Below are 16,382 nucleotides of genomic sequence, written 5' to 3'. Positions count from 1 at the left end.
TATAATATGATATACTTTTGTGTATATAACTTTTTATATATCATGATTTTCGATCCCAAATTATCGATCGCTTGCCGTAACATGCCGTTTCCATGGCAATGCAGTTTTTGATACTGTGACTTTCACATCTTTACCAAATAACTTATTAATGGCAATGTGCGCGTTAAATTTCTTGATCATTGCTCGAAAATATGCGGAAGTAGTTCGATCACCAAAATCTGTGCCCTGATTTATGACCATGATATGCCGTCACCATGGCAACGCAGTTTCTAATACATTCGCAAAAAATAAGTAAATAAATTTCAAAATGTCATAAGTTATCTTTCTTATTTGTGGAAATAAAATTGAAATTGAAATTGAAATTGAATTGAACTGATTTTTGTCAGTATTGTATCGTTCTGTAGGGTTTTTTTTCCCTCTTTCTTTCGAAGTTCATTTATTTTTGGGATGGATTTCCTCTTTAAAAGTCGGAGGAGCAATTAATCTTCTGGTTCCATCTCCGGGTTTCATCTGCTAAAAAAAGAAAAAAGAAAAGAAAAGAAAAAAAAAGGTCTTACCCGCACTTTACCGTTTCATCAGCTGCATGTCAAGCGACATCTTTCTGCTACAACTTCAGGAGTTAATAGACTTCAAAGCAAAGGTGTCTGATGCCCACTTCCGGGGCAAAAAACAAAAAAACAAAAAACAAAAAACAAACAAAACAAAACAAAACAAAAACAAACAAAAACAAAAACAAAAACAAAAATGGGCGCGGGGGGGGGGGGGGGGGAGAGTGATTAGACCTAATATGTATTCCTATGTTTTAAATGGGTGGGGCCAAAGCCTCCCCCCCTCCCCGACCCATTGCGTCGTCCATGAAGTAGGACCTACGCATAAGAGATTCTCTTTTGCCCTAATATATCTTTAAAAAAAAAAATAGAAAACGGTATAGACAATATACCATCATAGAGCAATAACACAAATACATTAGCTTTTTAATATACACCATTAAATCATCAGTACTGTGTAGGGCAAAAATTTTGTCAAATTAGCAAGAAAAAAAAATAGATAAAATTGGGAATGGTTTTCAGTGCTCATTAAACGCGAGAAAGAAAGGAGAGGTCAGTCTCCAGCTCCCACCCCCGTGACGCTGAAAAACAACACTACGCCATCACACGTCTGCTCAAGTCAAGGATTTTGACGTCATTATTCACGGGAGCAGCCATTTTGCGATATTGTGCTAATCCTTGCTCCGCCGACGAATACACATTTCATTAGTTTGGAGACATTTTATTAAACTTTCTTGAATAAACATGACCTCCTTAACTCAGAGGGGTAGTACTCTGGTTCAAAGACATTCGGCTGCTTCATCAAGGGGAGCGGAGGGAGGAGAAGGAACAAATTCCATCGATGAAGACGAGCATAACGAGGAAGATTTTGAAGAGTCGAAAGAAACGAGATTAACGCTAATGGAAGAGGTCTTACTCCTGGGTCTCAAAGATAAAGAGGTAAACATTGCTACAATCATACATAGCCAATTAGAATAAATTTACCGCATGTTAAACCACCCAAGTAGATTAACTTCGGCTTAACTTTTAACGTTTTACGAAGCATTTAGGGCGAATGGTCAGCCAACACCGGAGTGTCAGTGACGATCACTGACGATACCCCACACAGAAGAGAAGGACGAGACCTGTCGTCGTCGCACGTCGGCCACTACTCGTACTACACTCCCTTTTTTTTGGCTTTGGCTTCGTATTCATTACAGAAGACACTGTGATGTGAAGTGTGCGAGTGTGCTGCGGACCGTGGTGTTCCTGTGGTTGGTTGACACTGTTCTACTGCAAGTGAAACACACTAGGGTTTGATACGACAGCTCAGGTATCACAGGTGTGGCAGTGCAGTGAGACTAAATTTACGACACTGTTAGTTACACTACAGTCGCAGTCATCCTTGATCAACGCACCGAGGGTCAGTAGAGCCAGAGTGGATGTTATCAGCCTCCTGCAAAAAAGGCAGAGTAGACTGACGCCTGGGACTGTTCAATAGTACTATTTTTGCTTAAAGAAATGTGAAATCTGTGGTTCTTTTTTAATTTTCATTCTCGTTCAGTGGAATGCTACAAAGCCTACAATTTTGTCAGAGCACAAAATTTACAGAAACCACTAATGTTAGTGGTTAGACTTCTAAATAAGTAGGGTAAGGCCAAGGGTACCAGTATTCGGTCAGCTACCGGTATTCGGTCACTTATCACTTGTCACCAGCCAGTAAGTTCAACTGTCACAACACACACAAGTCACATCAATTCACATACTTGCACACTCATTCACAACAGGAAACTCCCTTAGCCCCCTCCAAAAATGCATCCAAAATCCCAAATTTTACCCTCAAAAGTGCAGAATCTGCGCTACTTTCCAAAAGCGCGCGGGGATTGAGTCCAGTTTTAAGAGTACGGGTCGCTGAAAAAGCGCTAAAAATCGAGAAATATGCCGTTCTCTCGCGGGATTTTTTGCTTATCGCAAGCTTGGAGTGTGATGGTATCCTCAAAAACGCAAAAGAAAAGTAAAATTTCCGTACGTGCCGATACAGTGTCTCGATGTACAAAGGTTGAATGCAAGTGCCGATTCCCCAGTATTTGGTCACTAATGGGCGCCGCAACGTCGCTGATGCAATTTTGCGTCAACAAGGTAGCACGCGGCGCATTTTTCAGCTGCCTTGAACACGCATTGACTTTGAACGTGCATATCGCGTGACGGAATACTGGTCGCGATGACCGTATTCTGGGGAATTTTCAAGGTGATAATACATGATATATTTTGGGATTTTGTGAAATTCTTTGTGATATTTAACAAAATAAAAATTGAGATTAAAGAAATTTGATATACCAACTGGTATTTCACATACATTGCTGTAGATATGATGTATGTATGTATTATTTTAGTTTGAAAAATATTGCAAAAAAGCTTAAAGGTGCATGGTCCCCGTGTTTTAGTCAAATGCGTACGCGGGCGCACGGCGCAAGTTTCCTATAGAGACCTACGCTATCTACTCCTCTTTAGCGCTTACGCTTTGGCCCACTTCCCCGAGTCCGAAGAAGTCGGATTCACTGTAGTCAGTGGTCGGATCACAGTTCGGCTCATGATTCGGCTGAGGGGGATGACAGCTTTAGCAAACTTCTTTTGTGATGTCATAATAACAAGCACATATGCACGCACCCTGGCATTGTATACTACAGACTGCACGATGCGCAGAGAAGACAACGAAGGCAATTATGTTACTTAGCAACAGCTACGCGCTTTACTCTTGATGACAGCTCAACTTCGGTAATCTTCGTATCAATGCTAACGGTGATCGGCAGTATCATCAACAGCGCCCTCTACACTAGCGGGACTATGCCCCTTTAAGTGACCGAATACTGGGGGTGTTACCCTAAATTGAAATAGATTATCGATTAGGGTCTAGGCTAGGCCCACCAGTATTTGGCAACCTGCCAGCTCTCGTCACAAGTTATGAAATGGGAGGCAAAAATCCTGCGATCTCATTGGTTGAGAACTGTTTGTTGATTTTGTTCTGGCCACACGCTGCTCACAGTGGTAAACATGTTATTGCGCCCTTGTAGCAAGAGTGCGTGCACTTGTAACAAAGGTTTGTGCACAAAGCAAGTTTTCACGCACTCAGTATGAGCTACTGTAAAAGTGGTTTCTTTCGTGGTGGTTTTATTTTCGCGCTTTGATGTTGAACAAATTTAACATCACGCGAAAATGTTTTGAAAAGTCACGTGAAAATGTTTTGAAAAGTCGCGCGAAATTAACCACGCAAGGAAATATTTTGAACTCGCCGCTTGTTACAACGCTATTGCGCACATGCACACGCAAAGATTCCACGCATTGAGTGTATTGATGGTCAACACACACACAGTGATACCGTGCAATGTAGGTCAACTCCTGTGCGCATGCGCCACTACGGTTTGACTGCCATATGCCATGTACACAGTTTAAGCAGCGCCTCAGTCAACACAGCGCAAGCGCAGATCTCCGACATGCATAATTCATGTCGCCCCAGAACCCACTGAGAATGCCTGCCGCTCCACCACTCAACTCCCGGTTGCGTACAGAATATCGATATCACGACTGTCGGCTTAACGATCGCAGCAATGAGAGAGCTAAAAATATCTTGGCCTCTTCTCTCTCAGGCTCTCTCCGCTCCGCGATGCACTTGCCAGGTCTTACCTCGTTGCTGATTGGCTGAGCCACGACTGCATTGGCCGTGTGTATTGTGAGCACTGTGTCTCGCTTGCTGCATCGTTGGCATAAACAGCGCGTGTAGTCACTGCACGCTATCACATTCTCGTATCCCGTTTGTATATTTATGTACCCTAACAGCCTCGCAGTGCACCACAGAAGTATCGGGTAGGTTGCTCGCTACGGAAGTCTAACATTTTCAACATTGATCTATGCACTTCAAACATCCTCGCGCTTACATTGCACATACTCGCACACGGTAAAAGTAGTATCAAAACAGAGATTAATCGCTTGAGAATTCATCAAAAAATACCACGAGGATGAAAAAAATTTCATGTATGACCAAAACTACTCCTTTGATGACACAATCCTGGCACAGATTGCCAGAAAATTCCATAATATAGGGCGAAATTATACGGAAAATCTACGTCGTTTTCCAGTAAGCCACGGAGGTGTACATGGTATCAACGTAAAGCTTATGAATGGAAGAAAGCGATGATGTCATTTTCGGAAGGCATCGTGGGAGAGCAAGCCGACCAATGAGGGAAAACCTTTTATAGTTGAAAGGGATAGCAAACCGATCATCAACTGATACTAGCTTGCCGTCGTCTGCTATGGTAGGGATCAACGGCATGGTGCGTGCAGTGCGCTGAGTGAGACATGACGTCATCGCTCATGAACGGTGGGAGTGCAAACCGTAGTGTGCCCCACGGATGCGGTCATTGTACTGTTATTTTAATTTCTATTCAATAAATAAAAGAATAAGTGGATTATACTCTTGTTTGGGTTTTCATGTGCAAAATAAAACAGTTTTTGCCGACTGTGAATTCACAGATTTTGCTGACCGCGAATTTAAACACAAGCGAAAAAGTCAGCACCAATGGAAACCGAGAAAGTATCTGTATGCGAAAGAAACCACTTTAACAATATGAGATGCCTATTGGTTGAAAAAAAAAATATGCATCCAGTACTTTTGCCATGCATCCAGTGTATTTGATGCATGATTTTCGAGCTTTCGTCTATGGCTAGCCAAAAGGAAATGCATGTTTAATAACTTAATTTAATTTGATTATTTAATAACAAATTTACCATCATGTACTGTATACGCTATATATTTCGCGGGGGTTTTATTTTCGCGAATTTCGCGAGTCAGGAGCTATTCGCGAAATTAACAACACGCGAAAATATTACCTTCCAAAATGAATCCCTTGCCTTGATGATACGAACATTTCAGTACTAGTATACCGTGTCATGGCTTACCGAACAGACCATACTGGCTAAGCTTGTTTACGTACATATAGCACGTCCACGTCTACTTACGAACACTGTAGAGAGCAAATCCATTATCGCAAGGGGACCACTCGTCAGAAATCTATAGCGCGATGGACTTAACCACTTCAAAAATGTTGAATTCTAACTTACTAGTTCGCAGAGTTTGGTAAGTTTTTTTCATGTAGTGTATAGTCTAGTATCATTCTTATTTGCTAGTAAGTTGAAAATTCACACTTTCTTTGCCACTTCATATTTTCTCTGGTCCCCCAATCGCGAATTTAACCACTCACGAAAATGTGTGACAGCGGCAATTCACGAAAATTTATGTACGCGAAAATTATAGCGTATACAGTAACATGGTCGAAAAACAGAATTTTGGCAAGAAAATTGTACCCATTCTTCATATAACACAGATTATGCACATGTCTTTAGGTGCGTCAGTCGGAATAGGGTGCATGCAGTGACTATGGAATTTAGCCTAAACCCACTCGGCTTTCCCTCATGGGTTAAGCATTCCATAGTGGTTATCTTATGCACACAATTCCGACTGACGCACTCAAACCTGTGCAGCATTTGTGTGTTATGGGTAGCCAGAATCCTGCTATCTCATTGGTCGAGAGCTATGTGTTGATTTTGTACTGGCCACACGCTGAATCACAGTGGTAAGCATGTTATTGTGCACTTGTAGGAAGAGTACGCACACTTGTAACCAAAGTTCGCACACTCCGTACAAGATGATTGGCTGAAAATCATGCATCCAGTACTTTTTTCCATATGTCCAGTAAATACTTGATGCATGATTTTCGGGCTCTCGTCTATAGGAAGCCAAAAGGAAATGTATCCTGTAAATTTGGCATTGAGTAACATTACAGAAAAAATGGATTTTTGGTAAGAAAATTACCCATTCTATAACACAGATGATGCACATGTCTTCTCGTGCATCAGTCGGAATAAGCCAGTTCATAGTTAGCAGTAGTCTGCATTGACCTCTCCAACCACAGATTTTGCAAAACATGGAACAGTCTTCAACCAGACCAGTTGAAAACAGCCATGCAGGAAGTGGTCATTTACGTGTCAGTGCTGCATGAATGGCTTTTGTTAATGTTGCTGAAAAGAATGCACATTCACCTGTAAATACCAATCTGCACCTGGTTCATTTATAACATAGTTGTTATGAAACCCTGTCTAGGTTTTGAATACCTCAGTTGCAAATCCATCTCAAGAGAAGGTCTGCAATGACCTTTAACCGCACATGCTCAGACTGGAACTGTGAACTGGTTTATAATATGCATTTGTATACTAACTGCGACCAACCCTAGCGCTTTTGCCGATTGTAGGATTGTTGGTTTTGTACCCATCAAATCCAACAATTCTCAAATTTTCTTCGATTTGAATTCGTACAAATGTAGTACAATTGTTGACAACTGGCATTATGCAACATCTGGTTCTTCAAATAGTCCCTTTCTGTCCAAATTTATGACTTTTGTTGATTCGGTCGAGGGGAATCTGTGAGAATGTCAACTGTTCTTCTCGATGAATTTGAAACCTGTGTGCATGCGCTAGCCTTTGGCAGTGTAGCCTTTTAACAACGCACCCTTGCTGCGCGAAATCGTGTGGTGCCGGGTCGCTCTCTGCTGGGCACATTTCACTCAAACCCCATTCACTCACCACAACACCACAAAAGGACCTTGTCCAAAGGCTTAAAACATTGCGACTCATGCATATTCATATCACCAATGCGCAATGTACCTTTGCAAAGGTTGCTTCGAAAAATGAAGGAAGGAATAGGGGATATGGAGATGAACTCGTAGAAAAACATCTTTTCAAGACCGTGGGATCAGTCTGGAAATGAGCAAGTGCATGACGGGTATGAATTAGATACGAATCATAAAAAAGTGAACCATTTGCTGCTAAAATAGGGCACATTTTGAGGTGCTTAAATTTGTGTTTCTTTTTTCAAAGTACGGAGATGCCACTCTGTTGACTTAGGGTGCTCCCACAATGTAATCATGTACAACGAAGTGCCCTGGGGTTAATCACAAGCCAGCAAATTCTATTGTTGCAACACACACATATCACATCATTTCACATATATATTGTGTCTGTACTGGAACTGTTGTTCACAACAGGAAAGTCCCTTAGTCACCTCCATAAACCCTTTCAAAATCCCAAATTTTGCTGTCAAAAATGCCAAAGTGCACAGTAGTACAGTGTTAAGATTCAGAGTCTCGGAAAAGGCATTAAAAATCGAGAAATAAATACTGTTCTGTTGAGAGATTTTTTGTTTATCGCAAGCTCGGATTGTGATGATATCCACAAAAATGCACAAGAAAAACAAAACAAAACAAAAAATCTCTGTACGTGCCAATGCAATGACTCAATGTACAGGGGTTGAATGCAAGTGCCGACTTGCCAGAATTCGGTCACCACGAGGCGCCAGAACGTCTCCAATGCAACCTTGCGCCAACAAGGTATGGTGCGATCATTTTTCAGCAGCATTGAACGTGTATCCTCGCCTCACTGAATTCTGGCAGGGGCAGTCGGATTCTGGTTGGTTATCATAGCGATATATTTTTGGATGTTTTGAAATTCTATGATGTATTTGACAAAACCACAATTGAGATAGAAGAAGTTTGAGATATTTAAAATACATTGTAGAAATGATTTTGTATATAATATTTTAGTAGAAAAAATATTGCAGAAAAGCTTACAGTAAGTGGCTGAATTCTGGTAGGTTTAATCTAGTTCTACTTCTCTGTTGTACTTCCACAAATGTACTGTATATGTTGAATATTTCGCAAGGTTTTTATTTTCATGAATTTCGTGAGTCATGTGCTATTCACAAAATTAAAGACGTCGCAAAAATATTGACTCTGATCCTGATGTGAATGTGATGTACACATGTACCCTTCTCCGTTCAGTACAGAACTCCACAGTTGAGAATTTAACCACTTGCGAAATCGTCGGGAATTCCCAATTCGCGAAAATTTAGATTCGCGAAATATATGGCGTCCTGGTATACAGTACATGTATGATGCATTTCTCTTCATTTCCCCGCCTGATTGAATGGACAATGGGCATGATGGGTAGTTTGTTTAACCACTCCGACCCCTTAACAAGTGTGTGTACTTAACAGGCAAGTGGTTATTAATGTAATTTTCCTGGCAATTCAGATCTGCTCTGCTCTTTTTGCCTCATAGGCTCAGCAGTAGGTGGGAAGAAGTCCTTAGACTTCTTACCTGTTAACCCATACATTTAATAAAATTTGATGCTTGCTCTTCCTTTTAATGTTATAAGATCACTTTCAAGACCAACATCAATTTGTGTGATTAGCATGACAACGTAAAGCTGTAATGTCTTTACAGTACAATCTTGTACAATACATGTAGGCACTGTCTATATTACCAATTCTTGTTTCTTGTTTTAAAATACGCAGTCATGTGCCCAATATCGGTCTTTTAATTCACTTTGAAAGTCACTTTCTGCACAATCACAACAAAGAGTTGGATGTACAGTGTATTCCTTGTACTCAATTGAAACACAGTATGTTGTTTTGTTTTGCTTTCTTGTTTTGTTTTGTTTTGTTTTTCCAATTTTAGTTGAGGTTAGCAAAGGAAAACTGCATAAGTTGGTTTGCAATGCCCCACTGGGAATTATTCAGATGAGGCTTAGATTCTCCTGAAAGTCAAAGGTCTAGACATCAGCACACAGATCAAGAGCTTGATCAAATGAAAATGGGATTGCTTATTCCCCATAGCCATTCTGTCTTGAAGGACATGCAGTAACATAAGTGACACTTCACAGGAATTTAGCTTCTTTGAGGATTTTGTGCCTGTTGTAACGTCTTTCACTTTGTGTGATGTTAGAAGAAGACAAAAGAAACAAAAAATCGGCACTCTCAAATGGGACAGGCATAGAACAAACCACTGAATTGCTCTTCTTTTGTGGCAAATATGGAAGTGATTGTTCTCGGAGAAAAATATGAAGAATATAATAAACAGAATGAAACATGATTTGAGCATATTTTCTATATATTTATATTGTGGTGAGTAGCGCCCAAAGTGGGTGCCCTAGAGGAAGGTCAAAGGTGGGGTCATGTAGGGTTTAGATTAAATGTTATTTTGCATTGTCTGACAAAAGAACCGTTTCCATCACTTCGGTCTCATTTGGCTAAGGTGCCTTCTCAGACTCAACTCCCCAATTGAACAAGCACCGATGGTGGGGAGCAGCAAACCTCGAACATGACAAATTCTGTGTCACAAAATTGGTAATTACTGAAGGGGACACTTGACGCCATGCATGTAATGTTGCTGAATGATCAGACATTCATGTCATCTACTGTTATTCAGTTGTCCATGTTTACCCTGAAACTGCTTGAGCGATGCACACTACATGTACAACTGCACATGCATTTTTATTGATTTTAGAGAGGTATCTTCTGTGCATGTAGTTTCTAGATTTTTGAAAGCTCCGTCTTGTTTTTATCCAGGCTGATTAGGGCTTGACAAGACTGGATCAAAGTGGGAAAGCATGTTAATTTTTTTTTTTCTGACACTTTTGACAGTAAAACAGGTGCATAAATCAACGAGCAATGAATGTCCATGCATGTGGTAGGTCCATGTTTTGACTGCGTTGAACATGCTTGAGGCAAGCAGGTTAGGTTGTCAGAAACAACTTTTGTTGTAAAGCAGCTGCGCATAACAATTGATTATATGGATGAATTGTCCACTTTTCATCTTTGAATAACAGTTTGTGGGATTTAACATTAGATGTGATGCGTTTCTTTCTGGCTTCTATGACACCCCCACTATAATAAATGATTGCAACTTGTTGCTAGTAATTAATCCTCCTAATGCAATGTTCCTTTTTTTTTGCTATCAGGGTTACACATCATTTTGGAATGACTGCATATCATCTGGTTTGCGAGGCTGTATGCTAATAGAGCTGGGACTACGAGGGAGGGTACAGCTAGAGAAGACTGGTATGAGGAGAAGAAGCCTGCTGAACAGGAAAGTTCTCCTCAAGTCTGATTCACCAACGGGCGATGTTCTCTTGGATGAGGCTCTCAAACATGTCAAAGAAACCCAGCCACCCGAGACTGTGCAGAATTGGATAGAACTGCTTAGTGGTTTGTGTATTTTATTAATCCCTTGTAGATGTACTGTCATATATTTCACAGGTGGACTACTCATCAAGATATATGTTAGCTGATGATAATTAGTGGGTGTTTCTTTTTTTTTGGGGGGGGGGGGAAGAAGGAAAATGGAGAGGAATACAGCTAGAAAGACATAATTCTGGCCTACAGCTATTGAATACTTGCATTTTCCTGTAAACAAACTAACAAAAATCGTTGATTCATTCAGACAGATGTACTGATTCAAGTTGACATTGCTTTCTTTTTCATAATCACATAGTTTACATATATAGAAAAGATTGAAATGGATAAATATATTTTGTATCTTCTACTCTCATTTCTTGATGATTTACAAAATCTTCCTGTGTAAATTTCTGTGTTTTGTTGAACTATCAAGACTTGCTTTAATTCGTTTGGTGTAATGTACGTCCCAATCAAATTTACTGATTTTGTTCCCCTGCTTTACCAGTCCATAAAATATCACCAGTAGTGTAATTATGCAAGGTGACCTCCATTTTACTGTGGAATACATAACCTCTTTTAAGCTGTGGCCAAATGCCTAAAATTTATAAAGAAGAAAATGTTTGTGATTTTACACCAGAACTGCTAATATTACAGTGCAATTAATATACACATCGTAATGATTCATGAAAAACTCCAATGTTGTCTTTGAATTGAACAGGTGAGACTTGGAATCCTCTCAAGCTGAAATACCAGCTACGGAATGTACGAGAGCGTCTGGCCAAGAATCTGGTAGACAAAGGTGTTCTGACCACAGAAAAGCAGAACTTTGTCCTCTTTGACATGACCACACATCCTGTGGTGGATAGTGCCGTGAAGCAGCGCATCATCAAGAAGGTGCAGGAGTCTGTGCTAAGCAGGTGGCCCAACAACCCCCTAAGACTTGACCGACGGATGCTGTCCCTCCTCTATCTGGCTCACTCCTCTGATGTCCTGGAAAACGCTTTTGCCCCCTTATCAGATGATGACTACGAGGTGAGACAATGCTGGGTATATTCTATTTTATAAAACGCATCTAATCTTTCTTTTTCTGGGATCTAGGAAATTGAACATAGCCTTTGCTTTGGGTGCTATGTTTATTGATGAATGCAAGATGGATGGTAAAAGTTGGTTCTGAAGTGAGGAAGAATTGTGTTAGCCTTCCTTTTGGTGAGATCACCTTAGATGTGTCGGGTGACAACTTGAAAGCCATAATTGGTGAGATCATGTGATACTGCAGATAGTGGATACCTCACTGTGTGAAGCCATTGTAAGAATAAGCCAGTACATGTGCTGTGGAGTATGATGATAATAGATTTTTGATAACATCACATTGGGCTTAGCTGCTCATGACAGGAAAGGAGGGAGGGTTTGAATTAAAAGCATTTAATAAATGTTGACTGAGTGAATATGATGCTTTTTGCATCTCAACCGACAATATTTTGTGTAGCTGGAAAGTGCCATTGAGGATATATATCATGCTGGAAGCTTTCGTGTGATATTTGCACAGCTTTTAGAAACAGCTGCTAGGGGACTGCTGTTTGTGGAGCAAACATTCATAGTGCATGCTTGGTTATTGCAACAATATGCTGTGTGTTACCGTAGCCTAGTAAGGAAGCTGTTTCAGTGTAAGTAATGCATTTATATTCGTCAGGCGGAACTTGAGGTTGAAAGAGTCTCCACATTCTATTCTTTGTTTTGTGTCTTTGACTTACCATTAGATTAAAGCATGTATGCTGCACATTCATACATTTATGCAGAGATTTTTTACACTAGCATATCAAAGTAATGACAGCTTGCAATAGTATGAGCTGTCTTTAGTTATGTTAAACCTTACTGTACAAAAGTGGTTGCATAACCATTTCAAGAAAGATTACTGGACTTAGTTTATGCAGTTCTGAGTAGCATGTTATAGTTGGCATGACCTTGCAAGTATAGCCTCAAACACCTGCATTTGGTTAAATATTAATACCAATTTTACATTTGTACATATTATGTTACAGTGCACATAGTGCAATTGCATTATACTTTGTAGAGCGTAGCTTGTTCGGCTGTAATTGCAGTAGTTTGGTTCAAATTCTCCAGCATATTGATTTTCCATATTATGGGGCTTGACACATATATGTACCTTGTATGTGTAACACAAACTTTCCAACAAATGATTTTGATTAAGCTGGTATTCATTATGTGGCAAATATTTAATCATTCACTGGTGACATGTGAAGAAAATTTAAAGAGTAAAAGATTGCATCTGTTTGTTTTTTTGGTTTTTTTTCCTCGTGGATTTTTAGCTCACCTGAGCCAAAGGCTCAAGTGAGCTATTGCGATCGCCCTTCGTCCGGCGTGCGTCGTGCGTCGTGCGTCGTCCGTCGTGCGTCGTCCGTCGTCCGTCGTCCGTCGTCCGTCGTCCGTCGTCCGTCGTCCGTCGTCCGTCGTCCGTCGTCCGTCGTGCGTCGTGCGTAAACTTTTTACATTTTCATCTTCTTCTTGAAAACCCCAAGACCGATTTTCATCAAACTTGGCAGGTAGCATCCCTAGGGGGTTAGGAACTCAATTTGTTAAAATGGGCACCATGCCCCACCCAGGGGGCCCCCAGGGGGCCCCAAACCCCCCAAAATTAAGGAATCTGTAAAAATCTTCTTCTCTAGAACCAGAAGTGATAGAGCTAAGTTAATACTATGAGTTAGTACATTCATGACTGTAGTTTCAAGTTTGTTCATGGCAGAATCATGGGTGCCCCCCTTGGGACCCAGGGGAGGGGGGTGGGGAAGGGTTCTAATGGGGCCTAAATTGTACATTTTCATCGTCTTCTTGAGAACCCCATGACCCATTTTCACCAAACTTGGCAGGTAGCATCCCTAGGGGGTTAGGAAATCAATTTGTGAAAATGGGCACCATGCCCCACCCAGGGGGCCCCCAGGGGGCCCAAACCCCCCAAAATTAAGGAATATCCGCAAAAATCTTCTTCTCTAGAACCAGAAGTGATAGAGCTAAGTTAATACTATGAGTTAGTACATTGATGACTGTAGTTTCAAGTTTGTTCATGGCAGAATCAGGGGTGCCCCCCTTGGGACCCAGGGGAGGGAGGGGGTGAGGAGGGGTCCTAATGGGGCCTAAATTGTACATTTTTATCTTCTTCTTGAGAACCCCATGACCTATTTTCACCAAACTTGGCAGGTAGCATCCCTAGGGGGTTAGGATCTCAATTTGTTAAAATGGGCACCATGCCCCACCCAGGGGGGGGGGCCCCCAGGGGTCCCAAATCCCCCAAATGAAGGAATCTTTATAAATCTTCTCTAGAATCAGAAGTTATATATAGAGCTGAGATAATACTATGAGTGAGTACATTAATGACTGTAGTTTCAAGTTTGTTCATAGGAGATCCAGGGGTACCCCTCTTGGGTAGGGGGGGGGGGGGGGTGGTGGTTGGAAGGGTCCAAATGGGGGCCTGAATTGTACATTTTCATCTTCTTCCTGAAAACCTCATGATGGATTTTTGTCAAACTTGGCAGGTAGCATCCCTAGGGGGTCAGGATCTCAATTTATCAAAATGGGCACCATGCCCCACCCAGAGGGCCCCAGGGGGCCCCCAATCCCCCCAAATTAAGGAATCTTAAAAAAATTGGGCCCTTATTGTACATTTTCATCTTCTACTTGAGAATGCCTGGTCAAATTTTGGTAGAGCTGTGAATAATTTAGATTAGTGACTGCGTGAAAGGTGAACTTGCGATACTCAGGTGAGCGCTAGACCCGCGGGTCTCTTGTTGTCTCATATAAGACCTCATGATCAACTTCATTTTATGTATATTTCATATGACGGCATTGGAACTTTATGTTTAATGTTAATAGCAAGAAAGAAGCATACACAACTGTATCTTACCCTTTGTGTGCATTGAGTTGTGTATAAACCCCATAGGAGTATACACAGCATCTAAAGACCCTGGCACAGAAAGGGTTAATACAATCTATATTTATTCTCATGCACATATTACCACAATATGTCATACTCCCAAAATGTTACTCTCTTCAACTGTGTGTTCCTGCCTTTGCTGAAAACATTCATTGTATTTGTGGGAGAGAGATGTCATGAGATTATAAATCTGTCTTTTGCTTTGATATATTTGTCAACAGCTTGCCATGGATAGAGTGAAAACCTTGCTGGAAGCCGACCCTGAGGAGCTATGTCAGAAATCTGGTAGCAACGACATGATGTGGGCTGTTATAGCAGCCTTCATCAAGTGATCCCCATCAGATGCCTTCCCAAGTCTCGCATTCTCTCTCAATCCTGAACTGAACTGTCAGCTGGACATTATCTTCCTCCTTAGTTCCCACGAGATGTCAGCAAAGAGTCGCTTGGAAACTACTCTGCACAATTCAGACTGCAGTGAGACATAGGTGCTGTGTAGGCATGCAACCATCAAACCTCGCCCACAGTTCGTGGAGGGAGGCAGTTTCTGATCGATTGGCGATGATCTCTTCAACACTTCTGGCCAGCTGAGTGGCCACCACCCAGAGTGTAGCTTGTATCGCACCCATAGTCTCTTTTCTTGGCACTGTTATGTGAAGATTCATACAGTCCTATACAGACATTTTGCTTTTTGATTTTAAGGTCACTTCCACTTAATCCCATGACAAAGTGATCATTGATCACCTTGTGGGGATTCATCAGCTGTTTCCTGTAGTTGTGTGTTCAAAATACCTCTGTATGTATGTATGTCTACCTTCCCCTCCTACTGTAAAGCAAGACATTTTTGCGCCATGAAATTTTCTTAAATTGGAGCCAGCGGCCATTTTAGTGGCATGAAATTTTCATGCGAATTGCCACTGGCATTCAATGCATATAGTGTGGACAAGAACTTTTGGGGCCAGTTGATTTCTCGTTTTACAGTAATCTTTGTGTTCATTTATTGTTGTTGTTTCACAGACACATGAATAATTCTAACCGCACACCTTCCGTTGCTACCATATACTTGTGTACAAGGTCAGACTGTGTTCGTATGTGTTACAATGATTGACACAAACCATGGATCCATAGCATACTGAAAGCTATTACAAGAGAACATCACTCAGCCTGTATCAAGCGTACCATATTCTGGATCTCGTGGGAGCAAGGAGTTGGATATTAAATGTTTCCTTTAATAATTGTGAGGATCTATGATAAGACTCAAGAGGTTTTAACAAACATTGGGCCTTGTTGCAATCAAAGCTATGTTTTATTATCAAGTGGAGAAATCATATGTAATTTGTAGATGCTGAATTCTGATTCACTGAAAGTCAAGCTGTATTTTTAAATTGAGGACTTCATGTCAAAATTGTTTTCCAGGGTTAAAAGATTGGAGCCTCATACCCCCAATTCATACAACTCACCCTCACTGCCACTCTCCTCCCCCACCCACCCCCACCCCTCAACATTTTCAAGCAAAATTACTAAAAAGCTACGTACACGTAGTTTAGTGAGTCATTCATGAGACACAGATTGTCAATAAGATGTAATCATGCACTAAAGTAACACTCGAGGTGCACATGACAAGTAAATAATATATAGCAATTAATGTATAAAAAAAAACACTTGACAGAAAGAGAAATAATCTCATTGTCCATGTTTTAACAATAAATGACATTATATAGCATTGTTACAGATGTCGTTACTCTCCTGTTTAAGCATTCTCTCTATACTCTATGGTATGTATTAGCCACAGTGAGCTTCTAAAGTGTTCATACATAATTGAAATTGAAGAAAAAAAAGAAGAGTAATT

At 40.9% G+C, this 16,382-nt stretch overlaps 1 protein-coding gene across 1 annotated transcript; it reads left to right on the top strand.

Annotated features, from left to right (window-relative positions):
- The first annotated feature begins 1,204 nt into the window (after positions 1-1,204).
- On the top strand, positions 1,205-16,014 carry LOC139722320 (Golgi phosphoprotein 3-like). The gene is made up of 4 exons (XM_071633630.1): positions 1,205-1,487; positions 10,374-10,620; positions 11,309-11,622; positions 14,758-16,014. The coding sequence occupies exons 1-4, from the start codon at positions 1,293-1,295 to the stop codon at positions 14,866-14,868; spliced, it is 867 nt and encodes a 288-aa protein (XP_071489731.1). The 5' UTR covers positions 1,205-1,292; the 3' UTR covers positions 14,869-16,014.
- Positions 16,015-16,382: the final 368 nt, after the last annotated feature.

The sequence above is a fragment of the Diadema antillarum genome, unplaced genomic scaffold (assembly GCF_040938485.1).
Source record: "Diadema antillarum isolate AM-2024a unplaced genomic scaffold, OU_Dant_1.0 scf00000163, whole genome shotgun sequence".
Classification (NCBI taxonomy): domain Eukaryota; kingdom Metazoa; phylum Echinodermata; class Echinoidea; order Diadematoida; family Diadematidae; genus Diadema; species Diadema antillarum.
This window is presented reverse-complemented; position numbering and strand designations above follow the sequence as displayed.

Coding starts and splice junctions, on each gene's coding strand:
- LOC139722320 (XM_071633630.1), top strand. CDS start 1,293: ATGACCTCCTTAACTCAGAGGGGTAGTACTCTGGTTCAAAGACATTCG. Junction 1,488..10,373: donor TGGGTCTCAAAGATAAAGAG/GTAAACATTGCT, acceptor TTTTGCTATCAG/GGTTACACATCATTTTGGAA. Junction 10,621..11,308: donor TTGGATAGAACTGCTTAGTG/GTTTGTGTATTT, acceptor TGAATTGAACAG/GTGAGACTTGGAATCCTCTC.